General features: G+C 28.0%; 3 protein-coding genes across 3 annotated transcripts; all 3 read right to left on the bottom strand.

Annotated features, from left to right (window-relative positions):
* Positions 1 to 32: 32 nt before the first annotated feature.
* Positions 33 to 7,965, bottom strand: LOC134837098 (tyrosine-protein phosphatase non-receptor type 23). Its single transcript, XM_063852415.1, is given in 12 exon segments — positions 33 to 315; positions 371 to 490; positions 547 to 731; positions 1,366 to 1,547; positions 1,609 to 1,737; positions 1,849 to 1,869; positions 1,941 to 2,084; positions 2,141 to 2,781; positions 2,835 to 3,051; positions 4,352 to 4,920; positions 4,922 to 7,715; positions 7,810 to 7,965. Coding segments are annotated over 12 exon segments (5,208 nt in total). The 5' UTR covers positions 7,894 to 7,965; the 3' UTR covers positions 33 to 193.
* An 859-nt stretch (positions 7,966 to 8,824) lies between these two features.
* LOC134837875 (glutathione S-transferase D7-like) lies at positions 8,825 to 9,837 on the bottom strand. Its single transcript, XM_063853267.1, has 4 exons — positions 9,748 to 9,837; positions 9,437 to 9,691; positions 9,028 to 9,196; positions 8,825 to 8,961 (listed from the first exon to the last, which is right to left on the bottom strand). Exons 1-4 carry the CDS (start codon positions 9,835 to 9,837, stop codon positions 8,825 to 8,827), a joined length of 651 nt encoding a protein of 216 aa, XP_063709337.1.
* Positions 9,838 to 13,840: 4,003 nt separating this feature from the next.
* Positions 13,841 to 15,050, bottom strand: LOC134838449 (rhythmically expressed gene 2 protein). The gene has a single exon (XM_063853979.1). It carries the CDS (start codon positions 14,987 to 14,989, stop codon positions 14,225 to 14,227), a length of 765 nt encoding a protein of 254 aa, XP_063710049.1. The 5' UTR covers positions 14,990 to 15,050; the 3' UTR covers positions 13,841 to 14,224.
* Positions 15,051 to 24,017: the final 8,967 nt, after the last annotated feature.

The raw sequence follows: 24,017 nt of genomic DNA, 5'->3' as shown, positions 1-24,017 counted from the left end.
CAATAATAATAATATAATTCAATACCAGAATATAATTTTTGCATATAATAATTAATTTTTTTATAATTTAAATCAGCTAAAAGCATTCTTGTCGTATAAAAAATACAAAGATCTTCCATAAAAACGAGTCTTTTTTCACAATTCATGCTAAATTTCAGTCATTTCCGTTGCTAACGTAGGAATTTAAATGCGTTTATTTCTTCATCTTCCACAATGGATCCAAATCTTTGAATGGATCGTTCGCCGTAGCTTGTTCCTTCTCAATCGCTTCTTGTTGCTGAGCTGTTTTCATCTGATATGACGTCATTATGCCGCCTAAAAAATAATTTTTTTTTTATTAAAATTTCATGAAAAAAATATTTTTTTTTACGTTTATTAAGAATGCTATGTCCATTATTTAAAACAATCTGTAAGGATTCTTGCAGAACCGAAACGTCTCTTAATGCTCCTTTGCGTTGCGAGCAAATTCTGAACCAAACGTCAACGACATCTGTGGGATAATTTTTTTTAGTTTTTTGATATTTTTGGTTGAAAAATGAAACTTACTGATTAAAATGGGTCTTTTAGTACTTGTAGCGAGAATTGCAGCAATTGCTAAAGTTACCAAACCACTGCGATCAGATCCCGTCAAACAATGAATTGCCAAAGCAGATGATTGACGTTTGTCTTGATTTTGTTGCTTGTAGCTTGTGATGATATTTTGCGCAATTCCAAGAATGTGATTTGCTGAACTGTGAACGGATGTAAAGAAAATAAATAATTTTATTAAAAAAAAAAGAATTAAAATTAAAAAAAAATAATATTTCTTTTTCTATTTTAATTTATTTATAAAACAATTAAAAAATTAAAAATAATTTTTTAAAATTCAATTTCAATTAAAGTTATAATTATTTTTTCATTAAAATTGACATTAAATTATTTTTTTAAGAAATGATTTAAAAAAAAAATTTTTTTTTATAAAATATTCAGACAGTTTTTTTTTAAATTATTTTTTTATACAATAAAAATTTAATTATTTATTTTAAATAAAATTTTAAGAATTAAATTTAAAAATTTTTTTATTTAAATAAAAATTTAAAATAAATTTCAATAATTTTAAAACAAAATTTGAAATTAAATAATTTTTTAAGAATTAATTTTATTTTTTTTTTCATTTTTTCTTTAATATTAAGATTTAATTTTAATTAATTTTTTTAATAAAATTAAAATTATTTAATAAATATTTTTTAATTTAATAAAATTTTAAGAATTTTTTAAAAATAATTTGTTTCAAAAAAAAAATATTTAAAATTTTTTATATAAAAAAAAATTAATTGAAAACAAAATAAAAAATTTTAATAAAATTTTTAACGAAATAAAACTCACTTTTTAATCCATGCTTTAATTTGCAACAACGAAACATACAGAATTTTATCCTGTCCATGTAAGGAAACTTTTACACTTCGCTCAAAGCAGTGACTTAAATCGAATTGTTTGATCAGAGTAACATCATAATCGCCATAAGTTAATGTCTGATTTAATTCTTGAGGCCAATAAACATCCAAAATCTAAAAAAATAGTTAAAAAATTAAAATTTTGATTTCAAACGAAAATTTTTCAATAATTTACCTCCGGAGGCGGATGCAAACACACAACAGTATTCAAATTTTCTGTCCAAATCATGCTCCAAAAGTCATTCACGGTATTCGGCATTGGCGTTTGCGCCAAAATAAATGTTGGAAATCCAGCTCCAAGATCCTAAAATAAAAAATTTAAATTTTTTTCATGAAATTTTTTTTCAAATAATTTTTTAAACAAATTGCAACTAAATTTGTGGATTTGTCATTTTTTTTCGGGGATTTGACTTACCACATTCTTATCCTTATCAAACTACGTGCAAAGTTTGTCAAAAGAAAAGCGAAAAAAATAAGTGATTCGTGTTCAAACGTCACATTACTTACTTTTACATATCCGGCATTGATGTAATCGTCAGTTGGAGTGCCCAAGGAGACTCTTGCATGATCATAAGGAATCGAATCGATCGAACGATTTTTCTCGGGGAACAATCGAGCGACATTTACGACGCGTTTTGACTCGTCTTTCACCTAAAAAACGAAAATTTTTAGAAAAAATCATTAAAATATCGAAAAATTTTTCTTACCAAAGCATCTTGGAGCTCTTTCCATTTTCCATCCAAAGGCGTATTTCCGTTCAACGTCTTAATATTCGACGTTTCGATGAATTTTTCAAGTCTTTCTACCTCTTTGTGAAACCATTTCAGCATTTTTGGATCGTCAAAGGCGTCTTTGTACTTCGAAACGACTCCATCAGCAGTTTTTCCTCCGGGAATTATCGCTCCTTCTTCATTTCGCAACGAAGCACTTTCCCAATCGAAATTCGGATCGATCGAACTCACGTCGGAACAGATGGAAATGTTGTCAACACTCGCTTTGCGATCGATTGGCGTCATTGAAATCGGTCCCGAAGAGATATTTTCCGAATTTTGCTTTGCAGGAGATGCGGATTTCACACTCAATTCGGATAATTGATCGTCTTGTTTAGCGGGAAGAGGTTGGAGCGTGGGAATTATTGTCGGAGCAGCCAATGAAGTGTTGATGGAAAAGTCAATATCCGACAAGAGATCAAAATTTTCGGATTTTACGGGAGGAATTGTTGCTTGCGGAACGGGATTTTGAGGCGGAATTGAAGCTGTTTGAGGGTTTTGTGTTGGAATGGGATTCGTTGGAGGAGTTGATTGCCATTGTTGTTGGTTATTTTGTTCTTGTGACGTCATTGAAGGGCCTAAAAATCAAAAATTTTAATTTTTTTGTAAATTTTTTGAGGAAAATTATTACCTTGAGTTTGTCCTGTGCACGTCAAAGTTCCAGATTTGTCGGTTGAATTCATGTAAGTCATATAATTATTCGCATAATTAGTTTGGGGATAGTATGAAGGGGTTTGATGTGATGATGGAGATGATGAATGATCGGGATGTGTGCCATATTGGACTGTGTAATAGGGTAATGTACCTGTGTTTGTTGGAGGTGTTGGTTGAATTGGAGTTGCATCGTACTGAAAAAAAATAAAATTATTTATTGATTTTAATCCTTAAAAATTAAAAAAAAAATTAAATTATTTTAAAAAATATTTTTTAGTGAAGTTTTTGACTCAAGGTCTTTTTACTAAAATGAAAAATCGATTTTTTCAAAAAAAAAAAAAAAAAATAATAATAAAAAAAAATTAAAATAAAAAAAAAATATTTTTTTAGAAACAGTTTTATTTTTTTTTAATGAAATTATTTTTTTTTGTTTTATATTTTTCAAAAAAAAAAAAATAATAATAATTAAATTCATTAAAAATATAAAAATTCTTTTTATTTTTTTTTTAATTTTTATACGCGATAAATTCAATTTATTTTTGATATCTTTTTTTACTTTCAAAAAATAATTAATTTTAAAATATTAAAAAAATTAAATATTCATTAAATATAAATTTAAATTTTTAAATACGACAATTTTAAAATAATTTAATTACAAATTTTTATTTGGTAATTTTGTAGGATTTGCAAAGCAGATGAAAATTTTATTATATTTTTTATATTTAAGATTTTTTCGAAGAAAAAAAAAATAAATTAGTTTTTAGATTTTTTTATTTTTAAATTAATTTCTTAAAGTTTAAGTAAAATTTAATTTAAAATTAAATTCAATATATTTTTAGAAAAAATAACATATTATTTGAAAAAAAAATTTAATCAACAAATTTTATAAAATTATGAATTTTTATCAATATTTTGTGTTTAATAATTAAAAATTAATAATTTTATTTTATTTTTCTTTAGAAAAATCAAAAAATATTTTTAAACAATTTTTACCAATCACATAAATTTTTCTTTTATTCGTTTTTTTTTGATTAAATAAAATATTAAAGGTTAATTTTTGAAAAATTCTTGTTTACTTTTATTTTTTTTTTTGAAATTAAAAATTTTAAATAAAAAATTTTTGATTTTTAATATTTTTTTTAAATTCATCAAATTTTTTAAAATAATTAAAATTTAATTCAAATTAAATATTTTTTTAATAAATAAAAATTATTAATATAAACATTTTCGTTTTAAAAATGTCAAAACTTTTCCTTTTTTGTTAGGAATTTTAATCAAAATTTAAAAATTTTATAAATGAAAAATTAAATTTAATTTATTTTTTTTGAAAAAATTTAAAAAAATTATTTAAAAAAAAAACTAAAATTTAAATTTTATTTTTTTTAACCAATAAAAATTTTTTAAAAAAAAAAAAAATAATTTTAGAAAAAATTTCAAACAAAATAATTCAATTTAATTAGGAGCAAAGTAAATTTCTTCAAATATTTCACTTACTTGACTAACAAACGACTGCCCATTAACTCCTGAACTCTTACTATCCGTCGTATTTCCCCCCGGATTCGTATTTGCCATACCTGTCGACATCGAATTCGTACTTAAACTTGAATACTGATTCCCATAACTACTAAAACTCGTATTCGCATAACCTCCTGTTGCTGTATTCTGCTGATAAATCCCCGTATTTGACGTTTGCGGCTCAAAAGGCTTCATTTCCGACGGATTCAATCCCGTTTCTTTAATAACTCCTTGAATTCCCATGTACATCGGGTCTGTTGGATGAGACGTCAGCGAATAATTCGACGGAGTACTCGTAACAATTGCCGGTTGAGCCGCTGTCGTTGTTGAAATCGTCGCTGCTGTGTAACTTTGAGTTATTTGAGACGCCGTTAAGGGATTTGAAACCCCTGGATATCCCGAAAATTGATTGAAACCCGAATTGGTAGTGTTTGTAACAGCTGTTGATCCATAATTTTGTCCGTAAATGGGAGCTTGAGGAGTTGTATTCGTCGAAAATTGTTGATTTTGATTGAAATTATGTAAATTTTGCCCGTATCCAGCATTAAAAGTTCACTCCCGGGACATTTCCTGATGAAATTTGTGACGGTCCCACACTCACAGGAGTTGTTTGACCTTGACTTAAGTTCATCTGCCCAAACTGTTGAACGTAATTTTGATTATTTCCGCCGTAATTATATCCAGAATAGACATTTTTAGTCTGATCCGTAACACTTGAAGACGTAATTTGCTGCTGCGGAGGCGTCTGATACGTCATTTGACCAGTTTGGGCGTAATACGGCGGTTGATACATCGGATTCACGTAACCTTGAGCACTCGAGACGCTATTTGGAGCACTATATTGAGGCACTTGCGGCGCAACTACTTGATTATTGCTTGAATACTGCTGCGGGGGCATCGAATATTGAGGAAAATTTTGAAATTGGGAGTAATTTTGGTCAAATTGTTGTTTCATTTGAGGTTGATAAGCCTTGTTATAGTCAATTTGTCCTTGATTTGCGTAAATATTCATCGATAAGTCACTTTTAGAGTCAATTACTGATTCGCTTCCTAATGGATTCGGTCGAACTTGAGGCAAATAATTCACTTGGGTCGGATTTTCGTTCATTTGTTGATGTTTACTCGCCGAAAATCCGCTGTTTAGGTAATCTTTTAGCTTGGCACGACCTCCTGTGGTTGAAATTGCGGGAAAATCCTGTCTTGGCATCATCGATGGTTGAACGGCGGGTTGCGGAACACTCGGCATGTGTTGTTTAACCTTCGCCTGTATCCTTTGTTGACGTTCCTCGTCTTGAACATCTCTCGCAGCTTTCACTCTCGACATCAATTTTTGCACATTTCCATGTAATTTTTTATAAAATTCAAGTCCTTTCGCGGATTTTCCCAATAAATCCTCGTAAACGTCAAAACTCGCTCCTAATCCGTTAAAAAATTGTTCCCGCCGGATTTTTGTCTCGTTAATCGTTTTTATCACATTCGCACATCGCGCATATGTGTCCGTGACGGCTTTTAAAATATTTCCTTGGGCATTCATATTTTGCTCTAAAAGGGCGACAATTTTTTCATGCTTCGCCAATTCTTGTTCGAATAATTTTTCGATTTTTTTGTCGCCCCATGCGATCACTTTTGAGGTTATGTCGTCGCTGTTGATCGATTCGCGAAGTTGATGCAGGAGTTGGTCTCGTTGCGCCTTCATTTCGTCAACTTTTTGAAAGAGGACTTGGAGATCTCGTAACGCAGCTTCATCCGTTTCAGGCGAAAGTACGGGAACTGCTTTGCGAATGTCACTTAAAGGTTGCGATAAAATTTTTAAATTTTGCACATGGAGTCCCATCGCTTTCCGCAAGGTGTCGTTACTTTCGCCCGCTTTGTTGTGAGCTTCCAAATATTTTTGAAATTCGCGCGTTAATTCTTGCATGTGACCTCCGGGAGCGCGATGTCCCATCGTTTTTTGATAAAATTCTTCCTGTTTTTCTTCTTCGCCCAGTTGATTTTTGATCTCTTTTAACATACCTTCGACCTCGACCCATGTCTCGGCGAGACTCGACATCGACTGAACCAAGTCCGGGATGGCGTTTGGTTTGGCATTTAACGCCGCACAGCGATCTACGAGGGTTTGGGGGAGTTTATCGGATTGCAAGGCGGTTATTTGATAATTATTTATCGTATCAACGTTCAATGACGACATAAAAGACGCCAATTCATCGTCTTTTTGTTCGATTTTTGCAGCAATTTTGCGTAAAATGTTCGCTTTTTCCTCGCTATAGACGCTACTCGACTCATGAGCTTTCATTGGAACGAGTCTGTGGAAAATATCGTCGCCCATGAGCTCGGAATCGGTGAAACTGAAGCTTATTCCGTTCACTAAATTCGCTCCTTGTACCGCCGAAAGGTCTTTAAGCTCGGGTTTTGGGGCGTGATAGATGAAATCATTGTCTTTGACCGCATTTTCGTACTTTGCGGTTATCACTTCGATCGTAAAAGTCAAAGCTTCGGTCACGATTTCGATATTTTCGATGCCTTTCGACTCCTTTAGAGCTTCTTTAATTTTTTCGTCAGCAGCTTTGTACAAAGTGACACATTCCCCCGCCCATTTTGTCTGATTTGGGTCGTCTTTTTGTCTTCCAGCGTCTTCCGAGGACTGTCCCTGATATAAATACAAAATTGCCGAGAGATATAAAATTTTAAATTTCACAAAGCGTTTCCATGATTTGAAAGTTTTGCCTCCGACGACGTCGGAAACGCTCTCGCCATCGACTGTCGTGAGCAAAACTGCCATTGCCGAGTTGTAATAACTGACAATTTGTGCCGTTACTTTCGCCACAGTCACAGCCTTGCGATTATCCGCTAAACTTTTCTCCAAAATGCATTCTTGCGCTTGGCCAAAGGCGATATTTTGCATCAAAGTCAGTAATTCGCCTGTGAGTTCGTGTCGCATACTTGCGGGATACGTTTCTCGGATGTAGCCGAAAATCCAGCCGGCGCATTGGAAATGCGTGCAAGCGACTTTCATACTTTCGGGCGAGGTGCGGGACTCTTCGCTGCCGAGTTGCATGTGCAAAGCTGCGACGTTGTACAACATGACGCAAATTTCGTATCGCAATGAGGAACTTTGCCATACGGTAGGCGAATGGATTTCGCGCCAACTGAAACTCAGCACGGGATTTTCGTCGCCCAGCGGAAAACGATTGCCGATGGAGTGAATTTGGCAGATGTAGCGTTTCATGACGGCGAGTCCGTCTAAATCTTCGCTCGCACGAACTGCCTTGTTGCGGAGCATCTCGAGTTCGTAGATTTCTTTGCTGTACGAGTCGGGATTTTCGCCGTAACATTCGCCAATGTACTGAAAGAAAAAATTTAAAAACAAGGAAAATGAGTCATCTGATTTTTTTTTCGATGTTAATTTAATTACAGACACAAAAAAGAAATTTGTTTACCTGTTTTAGGCCCGTGAAAGAGGATTTTTCCGTATTTTCTTTGCGCGGAAACGAGAGCATTGGTAACCGCGGAACAGCTTCCATGGTTGTGTTTTGTTAAGAATCCTTGCTTCCGGGAGTTTTTTTGAATTTATTCGCAGGAATTTGGAAATTTATTGTGATTTGATGTTTTAATGACGTTTTGTTGTCCCAATGCACACGTGATCCATTTACGATAATCCCAATGTGCAAAAAATAATTTACGTCAATGAGGGAGAAATTGAATTTGAATTTAATGTTCGTTTTTGTGGTGAGTTTTTTTTAATTTATTAAATTTTTATTTTATTTTTCATGTTATAAAAAATGTTATAAAAATACAAAAAAAAAATAGATAAAAAATTTTTGATTAATTTCAATGTAAAGAATTTATAATTTTTTTTTTAAATTAAATTTTAAATAATTTTTTTTTTTGAAAATAATTAATTAGGTAAAAAAATTTGAAACATCGAAATAATTTAAGAAATAAAATTTAAAGAAAATTAATAATTAATTTTTACTGATAATAATTATCAAAAAGAACTGAATAGCTAAAATTTAAAAAAATAAATAAATTAAAAAAAAAATAAAAAAAATAAAAATAAAATAAAAAAAAAATAAAAATAAAATTAAATAAAAAAAAAATAAAATAAAAAATAAAAATAATAAAAAAAAATAATTACAAAAGAATTAAAAAAAATAAAAAAATTGAGTGAAAAAAAAAAAAAATTTTATTTTTTTTGTTAAATAAAAAGTAAAAAATTTAATTTAAAAATATGTTTCAATATTTGAAAAAAATTCTTAAATATTTTTTTTAATATTTATAATAAAATAATTTTATTAAAATTTATTTATTTTAATATTTTTTTTATATCAAAATTTTAAAATGAAGAAAAATTAAAATTTTTCAGAAATTTTTATTAATTATTTTTTTTTTGCATACAAACATCAATAAAGTTAAATTTTGAGACCGAAATATTTTTTTTTTATTTTTGATAAATTAAAATCCTTTAGTTAATTTACTTTTCAAAAAGTTAGTATATCCTTCAACAGCTTTTGCATTTTCTTCAAAGCCAGGTAACTTTTCTTTGCATTGATCGAACCATCTTTGAAGTTTAGGATATTTATCCAATTTAGCTCCAAGACCCTAAAAAGTAAAAAATAAAATTCTTAATGAATTTTAATGAAAATTTTTTAAGAAACTTACAAATAATGTTGAAAGAGTAGCCAACATAGTTGTATCAGCAATCGTTACATTATCACCCGCCATCCATTTACTTTTAGAAAGAATGTCGTCAAGCCATTTAAAAGCTTCGTAGATACTGTCGATATTTTCTTTTTTAATTTCTGTTTCTCCTTTATAGATATCTCCCTGAATTTTGAAAAAGAAAAAAATTAAATAATTAAAATTAATAAATTTAAAAAATTAAAAAATACAAAATGAAAAAAATTAAAAATGAAATAAAAAAAAATAAAATAATTTTAATTAAAAAAAAAAAAAAAAAAATTTAAATCAATTCACCAAAAAATAAATTGTGTGTTGTAAAAAAAAAAAAAAAATCCAACTAAAAAAATATTAAATTTTGAATAAAAAATATTTTTATAAACTTACAAGAATTTTTGCCATTCGAGCAAAAACTGTAGTAGCATCAAAACTCAAACGTTGATCAACTATTGAACGAAGTTTCGGATCATTTGGATACATTGCACTTCCCGGAGCTCTCGAGTTTACCAAATATTGCGAAATAGCTCGAGATTCTGTCAAAATATGACCATTGTCGTTAATGACAGGTACTGCATGTTGAGGATTGATTGCAAGAAACCATGGCTTCATTTGCTCTCCTGTCACCAAATTTACTTCTTTAATCTAAAAAAAATATAAAATTATACTTGATAATGAAAAAAATGAATTAAAAAAATTACCTCTAATTGAATGTTAAGACTTCTCGCAGTAAGAAGTGCTCCTCGAGAATTCGGCGAGAAAGGAAAATGATAAAAAATTATCGGATTCATATCTGATGAGTTTTGAAGTCGAGAATAGACTAAGACAAATTTTGAGTAAACGTTGTTCTTTTATATGACAACGAAGAGTATTCAAATTTTTTCTTGCAATGTCATGGTTACTTGATTGAAACCACAAAACAATTTTTTTACTGACCTATCGCAATGGATTTGTCTATCGTACTTATCTAAAAGGCGATATATGAAATCAAAATTAATTTCAAGGTCAACATTTTTAACGCGTAAAATGTCAAAAAAAGTGTCTTAGATAAGATGGTCAAATTTTCCATTTGATATCAAATATAAATAAATTTAATTTTTAATTAATTTAAAGTTTAAAAAAGTTTTTGACAAAATTCCGTTAAAATTTCCCGTTAAAATGACGACTTTTAATTTTTTTTTGAAAATCGATATATTGACTTTTCTCTGAAATTTGGTAAGAAACTACATTAATATATAATTTATAATTCGTGGGAAAAATTTTTAAATTTTTAATCATAAGATTTTCAAATAAGGCTGAAAAATATAAAAAAAAATAAATAAATAAATAAAATTATTTAATAACAAAAATGAAATAAAAATTCAAAAACAAAAATTAAAACTATGAAATTAAAAAAAAATTTTTTTAAAGCTTCAATAATTTTTTATTCATTATAAAAAAAAGAATATGAAAAAAATAATTTAAAATTATGAAGAAAATTTTTTCTAACCTTACTTTAATTTTTTAGTTGAATGTAAAAAAAATATAATTTTATTAAATTTACAAGAAAAAATTCAAATAAACAACAATTTTCATTAAAATTTAATTATTCCAACTCAACCTCGTTTGTTATGAAAAATCAACGAATCATCAACCACAAAATGCAAATTTGCGCACAAATAAATTAATTTGGCAAATGCAAAAAAAAAGAGAAAACTTTTCTGACATGCCTAATTAGTTTATTTGATAATAACCAAAAGACTTTTTGTTTGCCTTTCTTATTATTATTTTATGAACGTTTTAATTGCTCTTCCAAACAACTAACTAGCTTGGAAATGTTTCTTTTGCGTGCAATTTCATTCCGTTGGAATAATAAATAAATAATATAATAAAAGATTTAAAAAGCAAACAATTTTTTTTTGAATAAATCTTCAACGAAATCCTCGTTTATGAAGAAAATTCGCAAAAAGAAAATATAAAACAATTATTCTCTTAAGGATTTTGCAAAAAAATAAAAAGTTAGATAATTTTTTGTTCAAGATTTTGTCTTAAAAGATAACCTGAAAAAAAACTTTCGTCATAATAGAATTTTGGTGTTCTTGTTCAGGACCTATCTGAAGATAGATATCAGTGATAAAGGCCAATGAGAAACTTCTAATGCAAGTTTTTTTCTCTTGTTTCTTTGATAAACATCTAAATTATCTATTGTTTTATTTTAAAAGCTATTTCCTCGACCTACATAAGTGCATGAAAAATAATCAAAAAAGTTTTTCATTTAATTTGGGCTGTACGACAAAAAAAAAATAATAAGAAAGAAATCCGGAAAACGTTATTTAACGACACATGCTTTTTCTTCTTTGTTGTTGTTGTTTCGGAAAAAAAGTGTTTCATGCAAATTTCATGTGCTTCCTTTCTTTTTCTTCCTCTTTCGCTCTTAATTTTCTTGTAAATGAAATTGCTGCTTTGTTTTAATAATAATGTTAAGTGCGTGTGTGTGTGTATGTAGTAGAAAAAGTACCCAAACAAATGAAATCTCTTGTTAAATGCATGAATAAAATATAAACGAAAGACAAAAGAAACTCTTACGTTTAAGTGTTTTATTGTTACTTTCTCCCAACTCTTCTTGTTTGTGTTTTGCATCTAAATTTTGGGACAAAGGGAAGTGTGTGGATAGTTGTTATTATTTTCCGTCAAGAGGAACTTCATGGAAAACTTGTAAGTAATATAGTTTTGTTATTTTGTGACCTAAAGGGAGATTTTGAAACAAGTACACTTGATACGGTTGCAAAAGTTGCATGAAAACTGATTAAGAGGCTTGATGAAATCTATCAAAGATGTTTTTGGGTACAGGGAGTTTCACAAGTAACTTGAATTGATTATTTGAGTAATTGTGGTTAATGTAGCATCTTGTTATAAACCTCAAGTTTGTTGGATATTGCAAATATTTGCTTTGATTTGATGGTCAGACAAATCGTTTGTGATCAATTTGAGTTAATTAGTCAAAGGATAATGGAAACTCAAGGTAATTATTTTGTAAATTTACATTTGAATTTGTAATTTTTCAGATTAATTGAGCAGAATCTTGTCTTACAGAAGCTGTATTACAAACAATTCTAATGACATCATCTTCGATATATAAACTGCTTATTCATGGCAAAAGTAAGTTCCTATAGTTGAGCTTTTATATACTAATGTTTTTTTTCGTAGATACTGAGAATATGAAAATAGATGTAAATATTTAATATCAAAAAAGAATATTGATTTTACAATAGCTTGGGTCAAATTTGAAGAAAAAAACAAATTTTATAATTTTTTATTCGTGAAAAAATTTGATCAGTATGGAATTTTTAACATGTTTACGGCGCCGTCGGAACTATAAGCTAATTTCTTCTCATGTTCTCATACCGATTTATTCTTCAACAATCAAAAAGTTGTTAAGAATGTCTAATTTCTTGATGAAGGAAAGGATACCTTCTGACGTGATTTTTTCTATTCTTCTTTTTCTTTCTTAAAACATTAAGCAGAAAGTCGAACATTATAGTAATATTTCATATTTTAGTAATAGAGTTAAAGAGAAAGATATTTAGTGTTAAAGGTAGAATTGAGGCGGATTTATTCATCAGAGTTCATTCATTCAGGAGTATTCTTTGTATCTGTTGTGGCGTATTAAGGTAATTTTCACTTCCCGAACAAAGTGTCGCGTGTGGTCTATCTTCCCGATGTCAATGGGCAGTTCGTTAAACAATCATGAGCCAAGTGAAGACATTTGTCATTAATTACATGAAAAAAAATCACAATGATTTTTAAGGTACCTAAATTTTCAAATTGATTAGTTATAATTTTCAAAAATAAATATTAAATCCTTACTTACTTTGAGAACAAAAAATACATGTTACTTACTAATACTATTAAATTTTTTTAAATGTCAAAGGAAAAATTTAAATTAATTTGAATTAACGACCTTATTAATGTTTTTTGAATATTTTTATACGGCAAATAGGTCTGAATTAAACTGAAGAATTTTTAAATACGATATAATTTTTCTGATTTAAATTCGTATTTAAAAATTCTTCAGTTTAATTCAGACCTTTTTCCCGTATAAAAATATTATAATTTTTCAAACCAATTATAACCGAATATGCATTTTTTGTAGTAGAGTTGAAATAATTTCATTAAACTTTAAACACATTAATTACTTTAATTGAAACACCCTGTACAAAACTCTCCATGATCTTTTAAAACGTTAAAATATTCTTCTGATTGTGGTGTTGTGTCGTAATGAGAGATTGAACAACAACTCAAAGAAATTTATTTGTATTTTATTACATGCTCAAAGGCACATCAAAACTTTTCTCTTTCCTTTCTCTTCATAACACTTCATCTTCATTGCATGTCTTGTGTGTGCAATTTTCAGCAAGAAAAGAATTTATCTTGCATTTTTCTCCTGTATTTTCTTTCGAGATCCTTCAATGTGTGTGTATTTGTTACAGTAAATGCGATACTTTGCTTGTACTTTACATCCCTTTAGTAGTTTCTTACTTGTGGCACTTTTTTCTTATTCTTATTTCGTTTTGCGAGAACGACGATGATGATGATGACGATGTCAAGGAAAACTTCTTTCTTTATTAACATCCTTCTTCGACACACTTTGTTAAACAATATTCAGTGGGTTTTGTAGAGGTGCCTTTAAAAATGTGTGCAATTTGTATCGTTGATTGTCGTTTCCCGCTCGTTTCTTTCTCGCATGATGATGATAAATTTTTATGCAAAAAAAAAAAATTACAAGCAAAAGTTTTATGAATTTTTATTCGAACATTGTTAGAGTACTCTATAACATACTCTCGAGGAGAAAATTCTACAAGAACATCTTCAAGTATTTATTATGCAATTTCCGTGTTTTACGCTTCCAGAACACTAATCTATGATGTTCTTCACTCCGCCGCAACGGAAGAAAAAAGTTCATTTTAACTTTTTTTCGTTTTTGATGTGGCTGCTGAATTAAAACAAGACTGCATTAATTATATGCTCTTGAACTTTTTCTCTCGTGGCATGTAAAAAAACGTAGTTTTGAAGAGGAAAACTTTTGTCGGAAGTCAATGAGTGTGAAATTGAAAGTAACACCACGCATTTAACGAGGTCTTATGGTAAATTAAAAACTTTTTATTCTTAAAGAAATTCCTCAAATAAAGTAATTTTGAACTATAAAGCGATATTTTTGGTCTCTAATGCTTCCAAAAATTCCCCGAGTGAATTATAAATCGGGCATTGAATCCAACTTTCTTTTTCTTTCATTCCTTCTGTCGGTCTGATAATCACTCCAGACCATCCTGCTTCATTTGCTCCCTTACAATCCAATCCAATTTCATTTCCAATGTGCAAAGCTTGATATTGCATCGGAAGTTCATAGCATTTGAACAAAGCCCTGTCAAAAATTTCCTTCTCCGGTTTCATTCGTCCTGCTTCGTATGAGGTAACAACAAAGTCAATTCCCGAAAATTTCATGTTTTTCAAAATTTTACTTAAACGAGGATCGAAATTGCTGATGACTCCAATTTCTTTCCTTGCTTTCCTGATTTTTTCGATAATTTCATCAGCATGATCGATTTTTGTCCAACACTCGGCTGTCTCGTATTGTTCGATGAGTTTATGGGCAACGTTATTGACGAGATTTTGATTCAATTCAACTGTTGAAGAGTCGTTTATGGTATTCATTACTAACATTCGCCACCATCCGAACCAATCTATGGACGAATTACAGCCAAAATTTGGATATTTTCGAGACATAAGTCGGAAATTTTTCCGAAATGATTTGGCAAGCGCATCTTCTGAGAGAGTTTTGATCCCGAAGGTTTCTGCTGTCTCGAGATATTGCACCGCTGGAGGCTTGCTGAACTTCAGGAGAGTGCCTGTGACGTCGAAAGTCACTAATTTGAAGCGTCTCAAGTTGTTGCTGAGAAAAGACATTTCTTTTTACAACAATTTTTTTGTACTTTAGTTCAATTAATTTTTAATTCTTTAATTTTAACTTCAATTAATTTAAATTAATTTTTTAAAATTTTTTTTTCAAGTGATTACAAAACAATAACAAACTTCATTGTTTTGATAAACTAAAAATAAACAAAAAGCCGACTCGTTTGACATTTTCGTCAAGCAATTTGGTGCGCATGCGCATTAAAATCCAATTTAAAACAAAGTCCGTTTGTTTTTTCACCTGTTGCTTTTTTTGAAGAAAATATTAAGAAAATGTCAAAACCAGTTTCCGATGAAAGAAAGAACAATCAAATCACACAGGATACAAACCCGACAACAAAACAAAAAAAAATCACCTGTCAATACCTTCCTTCCAATTAATAGCCAATCTTTGTAAGTTTTCTACAATCAAATCCGGAACCTTTAGACAACCTTCGATTAAGATATTTTCCGTTTCGATGCTCATACGAGAAAACAGTGAAATGGGCAGAGGAATGTCCCTTGACAAACTTACAAGTTTTTTCACTTCCTGTCGGTTGTCCTCCTGTTTCGGACCCAATTTGAATAAAATTTGGTCCCTTTTCAAATGAGAAATAGGTTTGTTGAATTAGAAAATGAAGTTTATTGTGTTATGTTTTTTTTGTTAAATTTTATTTGTAAAAGTTTAAAAAAATTTTTTTGTTGATAAAATTTTAATAAAAAAAAATAAAATAAAAATTTAAAAAAAAATAAAAAAAAAATTTAAATTAATAAAATCATTAGAATATTTTAAGAAAATTAATAAAAAAAATGTAAAAAAATTAATTTGAAGAAAAAATTGGGTAAAATAAAAAAATATATATAGATTAATAAAATTAAATCAATTTTAATTTAATTAAATTGTAAAAAATAATAAATAAATTTAAAAAAGTAAAATAAAATAAAAATGTAAAAAAAAATAAAAATTTCAAAAAAAAAAAAAAATAATAGAGCTTTAAATGAAACAAATTGATAAAAATATAAATTAAATATAAAATAAATATATTGTTTAGAGAAATAAACAAAAACGAAAAATTGTAAAAAAAAAAATATTTTTTTTAATAAAAAAAAAAATAAAATAAAAATATAAAAAAATAAAATTATGAAAAAGAAAAAAATTAATTAATTATAAAAAATAATTTGAAAAAAAAATAAAATAAAAAATAAAAATAATTAAAATAAAAATTAATTAAAATTAATTTACGAAAATATATTTTTTTAAATGTAAAAATTGGAAATTAAAGTTAAAAAAAATAAATTTTGAAATTGAGAATTAAAAAATTCTAAAAAATAATCTAAAATTTCTCAAAAAAAATTTTTTTTTATTTTCATTAAAATTCACAAAATACAATTTAGCATAAAAAAACCAAAATAATAAAAAAAAAATGAAAATCAACCGTAAATTGGATAGCATGTTCAAGAGAAATATGTCCAAACATTCCATATATAATTTTCTTAAAAATTATAATATTTTTATCTGAGCGACTTGTCCCTCCGTGTCTTTTTTTTATATTTTCATCTTCATCGTAAAATGCTTACAACGAACCGCAGGCCATTTTACGGACATTTTCCGCATTTATTTACCACTTCCTTGCCTTGTTATGTGCGTGAATAAAAATAAATCATCTCATTGATGACAGATTGTTGTCCGTTCTCTTTATGCCAAAGATGGGGAGGTACGACGAATATTTCCTGTGGGTTCAAATGAATGAAGAAAAGAAATAAAATTTTATGAGAAATTCTTTTCATCATAAATAAAAATTTTTAGTAATAATAATGTGATAATGCTTGGATGGCTTTTACAAAAAAAAAATATTTTGATAAAAAAAAATTTTTTTCGGTGCGATAATAAAATAAGGTAATTATGATGTTTGTCATGTCCAATTTGGATAACAAACAAAAAAAGGCAGAGAGAGAGAGATTAACTGAAAGTATTTTGACACTGCTTTCACATTAAATATTTTAAGGAAAAAATCCTGTCCAAACAATTGCCTCGAGGAATTTAAAAGAGACACAAAAATAATCGAAAAAATTTTCCATTGTTATCAAAAAGTCGTTTATGTTACATGAAATTACAATTCAACGAATATGAAAATAGAAAAGAGAGGATTAAATAAATTAATAACAATAGAAGAAATTAGTATTTATCCGAAAGTAGGAGCTTCATGTTACTTAAACATGTAACACAAAACGGAAGATGAGACAGCATTGTTTGCTTTTCATATTTGTGAAATTAAATAATTATTAAGACAGACAACAATGGGAGATGATGATTATAAAAAGCTACTTAAAAGTTACACATTAAACACACATTTTGTAGCGTATAACGAGAATTATATTGTTATTAGAAAAATAAAGAAAAAAAATGAAATGAAAAAACTTTTCAGACTAATTTTTCACGAGAATATTAGAAAAAAAACTCGTTTACAATATGAAGAAAATGACAGGATTTAAAAATTAAAAGTCATTAGGGAAATTAAAATCAACATAAAGAATAATCGGTTATTGACCTATCTAAAGAAAAATAAAAAAAATGGCGGGAAAGAGACTATTAAAATTAATGTTCCTTGGACTATAAGAATTTATGCACAATTTAAAAGATTTATGGGAAAAAAATTTCGGGGAATTTATTATATTGAATTTCAAGTTTTTTTCTTACATGCTTTTTTCATTGAGATTTTCTATTGAATCTTTAGTTTATTTTTATATAAAAAAGTGAGGTTAAGTTTATAAAATTTGAGTTTCTTGAAGAATTTTTAGATTTAATTATTTTTCTCTCTTATTGTAATTTTTAAAAATGCAAAGAATAAATAAATTCATGATCATCAATACTATTTTTCTCCAAAAATAAGATGTATTTATGATCAGCTGATCCATTTTAGTTTTACATTCGGCGGAAAATAGTACCTTTTGATCAATATAAGCCAAAACAAGTACAGTTTTTCGTCAAAAAAAAGAAGTTCAGTATATAAAAAATTGCACAAGCAAGTTCAGAGGAAATAAACATTTAATTCAATTAAAAATTCTCGTAGCCAAAAATTCGGAAGCCAAATGGATCTTTTTGTTGTAGGGTTATAGATAAACACGTTCAAATAATATCTTTTTTATAAATTTTGGTTTAAAAAAAAATCTTAAACTAAAAAAAAATAATTGAAAAAGATTTGAAAAAAAAAACTCGTTGATCTTTGCTACTGTATTCTTCAAAAAACAAACCACAAAAATCATAAAAGATCTTTCCATGGTTTGTTTTTGATGAAAAACCTTACATAGTACTCAACAAAAGCAAAAAAAATCTCAAACAGGAAGAAAAATCCTAAAAATAGCTCTTCATTCACAGAAACCTTCAAAGATTGCTTAAAGATTAATTCGAAGACTTCCGCTTAAGTCACTATAAGACGCCAAGCAACTCAAGACAATTATCTCAATTTCAATCGCATTAACTTTTTCCTTCAAAATGGCTTCGTATCCAATTTTTAACGTCAACAAAGCGACGCACACATAAAATATTCATCAAAATACAATGGCATCACGGAAGATATGGGAGAGAAAAGTTAATCTTTTCCTATATTATTACTTTTTATAGATCTTTCAGATAAGCTCTATTACATCGGTTCATTATTTCATACACAAAAGCATCTCGTATCTTGAAAATATAGAAAAAAAAATTACTGAGGATTTTTTTTTTGTAATATTGGCAACATGTGTTCGAACCTCTTCTACAAAAAAAGTCAGATAATTAAAAAAAAGAAAATTTTATATATTCATAAAAGCAGCTTTCTGAAAATCATGTTATTGCGATTTTTTTAATTTAAATTTTTTAATAAAAAAAAAATAAAACAAGAAATTAGAACGGAATAGTAATCATCATTCTCGGTTTCGTTAAATCTAAATCATCATAAAATGTGGAAAAAAGTAAACTTTTTTTCATGATGAAAGCCTCATAAAACGACATTCCCCAGACGGATGACAAACAGAAAAAAATGTTTAAAATGTAGACAATTTTGTGTTCAGTTTCTATCTCCCATAAAAATGTCATAAAAAATATTTTTAACTGCTTTCTCAAGTAAACTCGCCAAATAACGAAAAAAAATCCAAAAGATAAGTGATTCATCATCATCATTTTTGATAGTGTTAACATGTAAAAAACAGGTCATGCAACTTGCATTTCAATTATTTTCTGCTCATTTTTTCCCTTCGTCATTGTCACATTTTTACGAGAATGATGATGATGATGATCCGACAAAAAACGTATGTTGAATCTGGTAAAAATCTTCCGTCGACATAAATTTTTGGCTGGCAGACAAAAACCTAAATATGCAATTTTGTGTTTGTGGCGGAGGTTTTCTCCATTTACTCCCTCAGAAACGGAAAATATAAGAAAGAAGGACGCTGTTTATAACACACAATGCAATGTCTGCTACTTACTTACTCTATCAGACAATATGTGTGGCAAGGAATTTATAACGATATCCTAAATCTTTGAAATTATTTATGACAAGTGAAATATGTGTGCATGGCATACGGCAGAGAGGCGGAAACGAAATATTTGGGAAGATGTTTGAAATTTGATTTGAATTTATGGCTGGCAACAGTATTTTTTATGGATTTAAAAGGGAATGTACCGAGTTCAACGACTTTGGCGGGCATAAAATGCGCATTTTTCAAGATTTAATGTTGGGTTTTTTGACCATTTACGGTGCTTTAATGGAAAATGGACAAAAAAATGGATTGAAGTTGATGCAATGATGAAGACGATTTTTTAAAGTTTTTTTTATGAAACATTTTTAAAAGAAAATTTAATTCTTTAAATCAAAAAGAATTTTTCAGATGAAAAAAAAAAATTTTTTTTAAATTTTTGAATCAAATTAATAAATAAAAAAAAATAAATAAAAAAATCGTAATTAAAAATTAAAATAAAAAATAAATTAATGAATTATTAAAATTTTTTCATTAATTTTAAAAATTATTTAATTTTTTTTTATTTTAATATCATAAAAAATAAAATAAATTTAAATTTGAAACTTTGATACAAAAAAAAATTATTTTAAAATAAAAAAAATAAAAATTAAATTAAATTTAAATTAATTTAAAATTAATTAATTATCTTTAAATTTGAAAAAAATTAATATTAAAAATTTAAATAAAAGAAAAAAATATTAAAGTTATTTGAATTTTTTTAATTCATTTTTTTTATTTTAAAAATATAAAAAAAATATTTAAAATAAAAAATATAAAAATTAATTTTTCTTAAAAGCTGAAAAAAATTAATACTAAAAAAAATTATTTTGATTCCTCATAAAAATAAACGGAAAATTCAAATTTAAACCGAGTCCCAGTGCAAATTTCAAAAATCTAATGATGCAGAAATGTTTGTCTCGTCGAGACGCACAACATAAAAAGTAATAATTATAATTAAAATAAAATTTTTTTTTGTTTTAAAATGTTTTAAAACAATTTTTAAAAAATATTTTTAATTTTAATTTTTTTTTTAATTTTAAATTAAATTTTATTTTTTTTGTAAATTATAAAATTTCTTGTAATATTTATAAATTTTAATTTGGATAAATAATATAAATTTTAAAAGTTTTATTTTTTTTTAAATTTTTCCTTAATTTTAATTTATTTTTTTTTTACTTTTAAATTCAAATAAAAATATCATTTAAACATAAAAATTTTTTTAATAATTTTTATTAAGAATTTTTTTTATCAACTTCATTTTCATAACTGTATCAACCTAAAAACCCAAGAAAATTCAAAATTTGGTAAGAAAACAATAATTTTCTACCCCAATTCACATTAAAACTTAAACAAAACGCATTTTCTTGTATTAAAAAGTCCCTTTTCCTGCATTTAACTTCCCTTTTTGTCTCATTTCAGTAAAAAAAACTTACCAATTTCTTACCATTTTCCTTCGGGTTACATAAAGTATAAATAGGTCATGTAACGAGACATCATCTCCCGCCCGTTTTGCTGGCCCGCTTCCAATTACAAGGATGGAAAATTTTCCCGTTATTTAGTTTATGGCAAATATCGGTGGGTTATTTGCATCTTACGAACTTTATGTGCACAATCTCATTTCACTTTATCATTCATATTATTTGTAATCTGAGATTAGGTCATAAACTCGACAACTTTATTGTCCTTCTATGCTGCTGCCAGCCACAACAATGCAAAAAGAAATTACTCGTTACTTCGGTGCAAGAAAACAATCAAGAGTTCGGAAAATTGTTCATTTTAAAGTTTCACGTGACAGACACGGAAGAATTTTCACAGTAAAATGCCAGAGGAATGTCTATTGTCTTACCTCTTCACGTCTTGCGAAAATCCAGACATATTTTTGCCGTATCAAATTTGCATCAGTTATTCGTTACGACGCACGGATACGGATGAGCGCCATTCTTGACTTAATCAACGGATAAACGGTTGTAATATGGGAACGTCTTGCAATGCATTCCGCTGTTCAAATACATCAAAAGCCAGTTTATCATTGAATAAATATGTATTTTATGGTGCACGAGTCGGTTGCAAGTCGCTTTCCTTGATAAATTGTGATTAATGGGGATATTGGAGTTATTTGCATTTTTGCCTCGGTTTCGCCTTTCGCTGCATTTGATGCCACGAACGATTTCTTATTCTTTGTCGTCTCATTTAAATGTGCGGGAGATGCGCTGCTGACTGCAATTTATTAATGATATAAGAGTTTTATTACGGACTAAATCAGGTCAAATATCTGTTTTGTATTTCTGCTTCAAGTGAGCAATGTCATCTCCGTAAAGTGACACACGCTCGCGAGATAAATGCAACCACTTCACTTTAATTAAAATCGTAGCTCATTGTTGGCTGTTTTGCGTTGGAAATTGTGTTAAAATTAATTAGCTTGGAAGTTGGGAAGGACTTTCTCTTTGTACCTGATTCAAAGTAATTAACTTTGCTTCAAAGGAAATAGTTTTGAAGAGTTATCAGAGATGTAATTAAATTTCGAAAAACTCACCTTTGATAATTTTTTATTACCTCTTGTTGATGAAATAACCTTCCAGGATTTAAAACTAACCTCAAAAGATCCAAAACTTGCTTTCGAAAGTTTTAAATTAATTTTAAAAGATCTAAAATGTATACTTTAAGATCTAAAACTAACCTCTAAATAATTTATATTCCCCTCCTGGATCTATAAATTAATTTTTTTAGATCAAAAGAAGCATTTAGAAGATCTAAGTTGATCTTTTTAGATCTTAAATTCATCTTTTTTAATTTTAGATCTCTAAAGATTGTCTAAAGTTGAATATGAGATCTGAAAAGATCAAGTTAGATCTTCTAATTTCTTCTATTGATCTAAAAAGCTCCAAAATTTTTCTTTTGGTACTTTAAGTTCAATATTGAAGATCTGTAGGTTTTTTTAAATTTACTTTTAAAGATCTTGAATTAATTTCTGAAGATCTATATTTAAAGATCTTCATAAATTAATTCAAGATCTTTAAAAGATCTACAAAGATCCTTATTGATCTCTTTGGATCTCAGCTCATTACATTTAAAGATCCAAAGTTAAAACTGAAGTACAAAAACTAACCTCAATAGATTATTAATTGTCATTTAAACATTTTTTTAAAGTTCTCATAATTTTTTCTTATGTAAATTCAACATTTAAATTTTAAATTGATCTTTAAAGATCTCAAATCAAGCTCAAAAACTAACCTCAAACTCTAACTTTCATTCAAGTCATTGAGGTGAGTTTTTGATCATCAAAGCTTCATTTGAGATCTTTAAAGATCAATTTAAAAGTCGAATTTACATAAGAAAAAATATAGAGATCCTTAAAATAAATTTTTAAATGACAATTTATGATCTAATGAGGTTAGTTTTTGATCTTCAGTTTGAACTTTGGATCTCTAAATGTGAATTTGAGATCCAAACAGATCAATAAAGATCTTCGAAGATCTTCTAAAGATTTTAAATTAATTTCTGAATATCTTTAAATAAAGATCTTCAGAAAGAAATTCAAGATCTTCAAATAAAGAAAAGTAAAGATCTTCAGTAGTGAATTGAGAAATTAATTATAATTTTTAAGATCAAAAATTGACTTATAGTTCTTAAAATCTAAAGATCTTGAAAGATCTCGAACTCATCATTTTGGATCTAAAATTCATCTTTAAACTATTTTGAGGTAAGTTTCAACAAAAATGAAGTTTTTAATCAAAATTTCATATTTTTTCTCTTCTAATCCATCTCTGTTAATTTTTTGAACGCCGTGAATCTTTCCATCCATCGTTGTTCCTTCATTTGCTATCATTATTAACGACAGTTATTTGCAATAAATTCTATGACTAGCTACAGCAAAACTTTTGCTTGTCTTCTCTCTTCACACAGATAAGATACCTGAAGCGAAAAAAACTTACAAAGTCAACAAAGTTCAGTAACCTTAATTGAAATGTAAAACTTTTTCTCCTACTAAATTTTTCCATATTTAAATCGAAATGTGCATAAATCATGTTTTTCATCACCTTTACCTTCGTAGTTCCCATTCGCTCACGACTCGTCTTTTTTTTGCTTGTTTGTAACTTTTTTGTTTCTCTCTCTGTGTTTGTGTCTGCCTCTAAATTAAAAAGTTAAACGGAGAATAGTGGCGTTGATGACAGCCTAAAAAAAAAACGCTACCTTTGCCATAAGTCGTGTTGTTTGCTGGTTGTCTGTCTCCGAAGTAGTAGCAGATGTAGGTTTGACGTGATGATGTGTGTTTTTAACATTCAAGAATTAGTAGAAGGTCCTCTTCATTATAATTTGACGTCGTCATGAGGGAAAAATATCTCGTCAAAGTTTAATGAACTTTTTTTTTTCCCCGAAAATTTGCGCAAAAAATGCGAGAGAGAGACAACAGCCGTCGCTTCATGCATGATCAAGTCATCATCACGCGCTCATAAATGTTTACCCTCAATTTACTTTCCAACAACAAAACGACGTAGTTTCACAGACATGTCAAAAGCAGCACATTAACTCGCTTGATTGCCAAAAA

This window comes from Culicoides brevitarsis, chromosome 1, assembly GCF_036172545.1.
Source record: "Culicoides brevitarsis isolate CSIRO-B50_1 chromosome 1, AGI_CSIRO_Cbre_v1, whole genome shotgun sequence".
Lineage (NCBI taxonomy): Eukaryota > Metazoa > Arthropoda > Insecta > Diptera > Ceratopogonidae > Culicoides > Culicoides brevitarsis.
The sequence above is the reverse complement of the archived record's forward strand: the minus strand, read 5'-3'. Positions and strand labels throughout refer to the sequence as shown.

Bases quoted from the DNA above. Each gene is read 5' to 3' on its own strand.
- LOC134838449 (XM_063853979.1), bottom strand. From the start codon at position 14,989: ATGTCTTTTCTCAGCAACAACTTGAGACGCTTCAAATTAGTGACTTTC.
- LOC134837875 (XM_063853267.1), bottom strand. From the start codon at position 9,837: ATGAATCCGATAATTTTTTATCATTTTCCTTTCTCGCCGAATTCTCGA. The intron at 9,197-9,436 runs GTAAGTTTATAA...TTCAAAATTCAG, and splicing joins CTCGAATGGCAAAAATTCTT to GGAGATATCTATAAAGGAGA. The intron at 8,962-9,027 runs GTTTCTTAAAAA...AGGGTCTTGGAG, and splicing joins TCTTTCAACATTATTTGTAA to CTAAATTGGATAAATATCCT.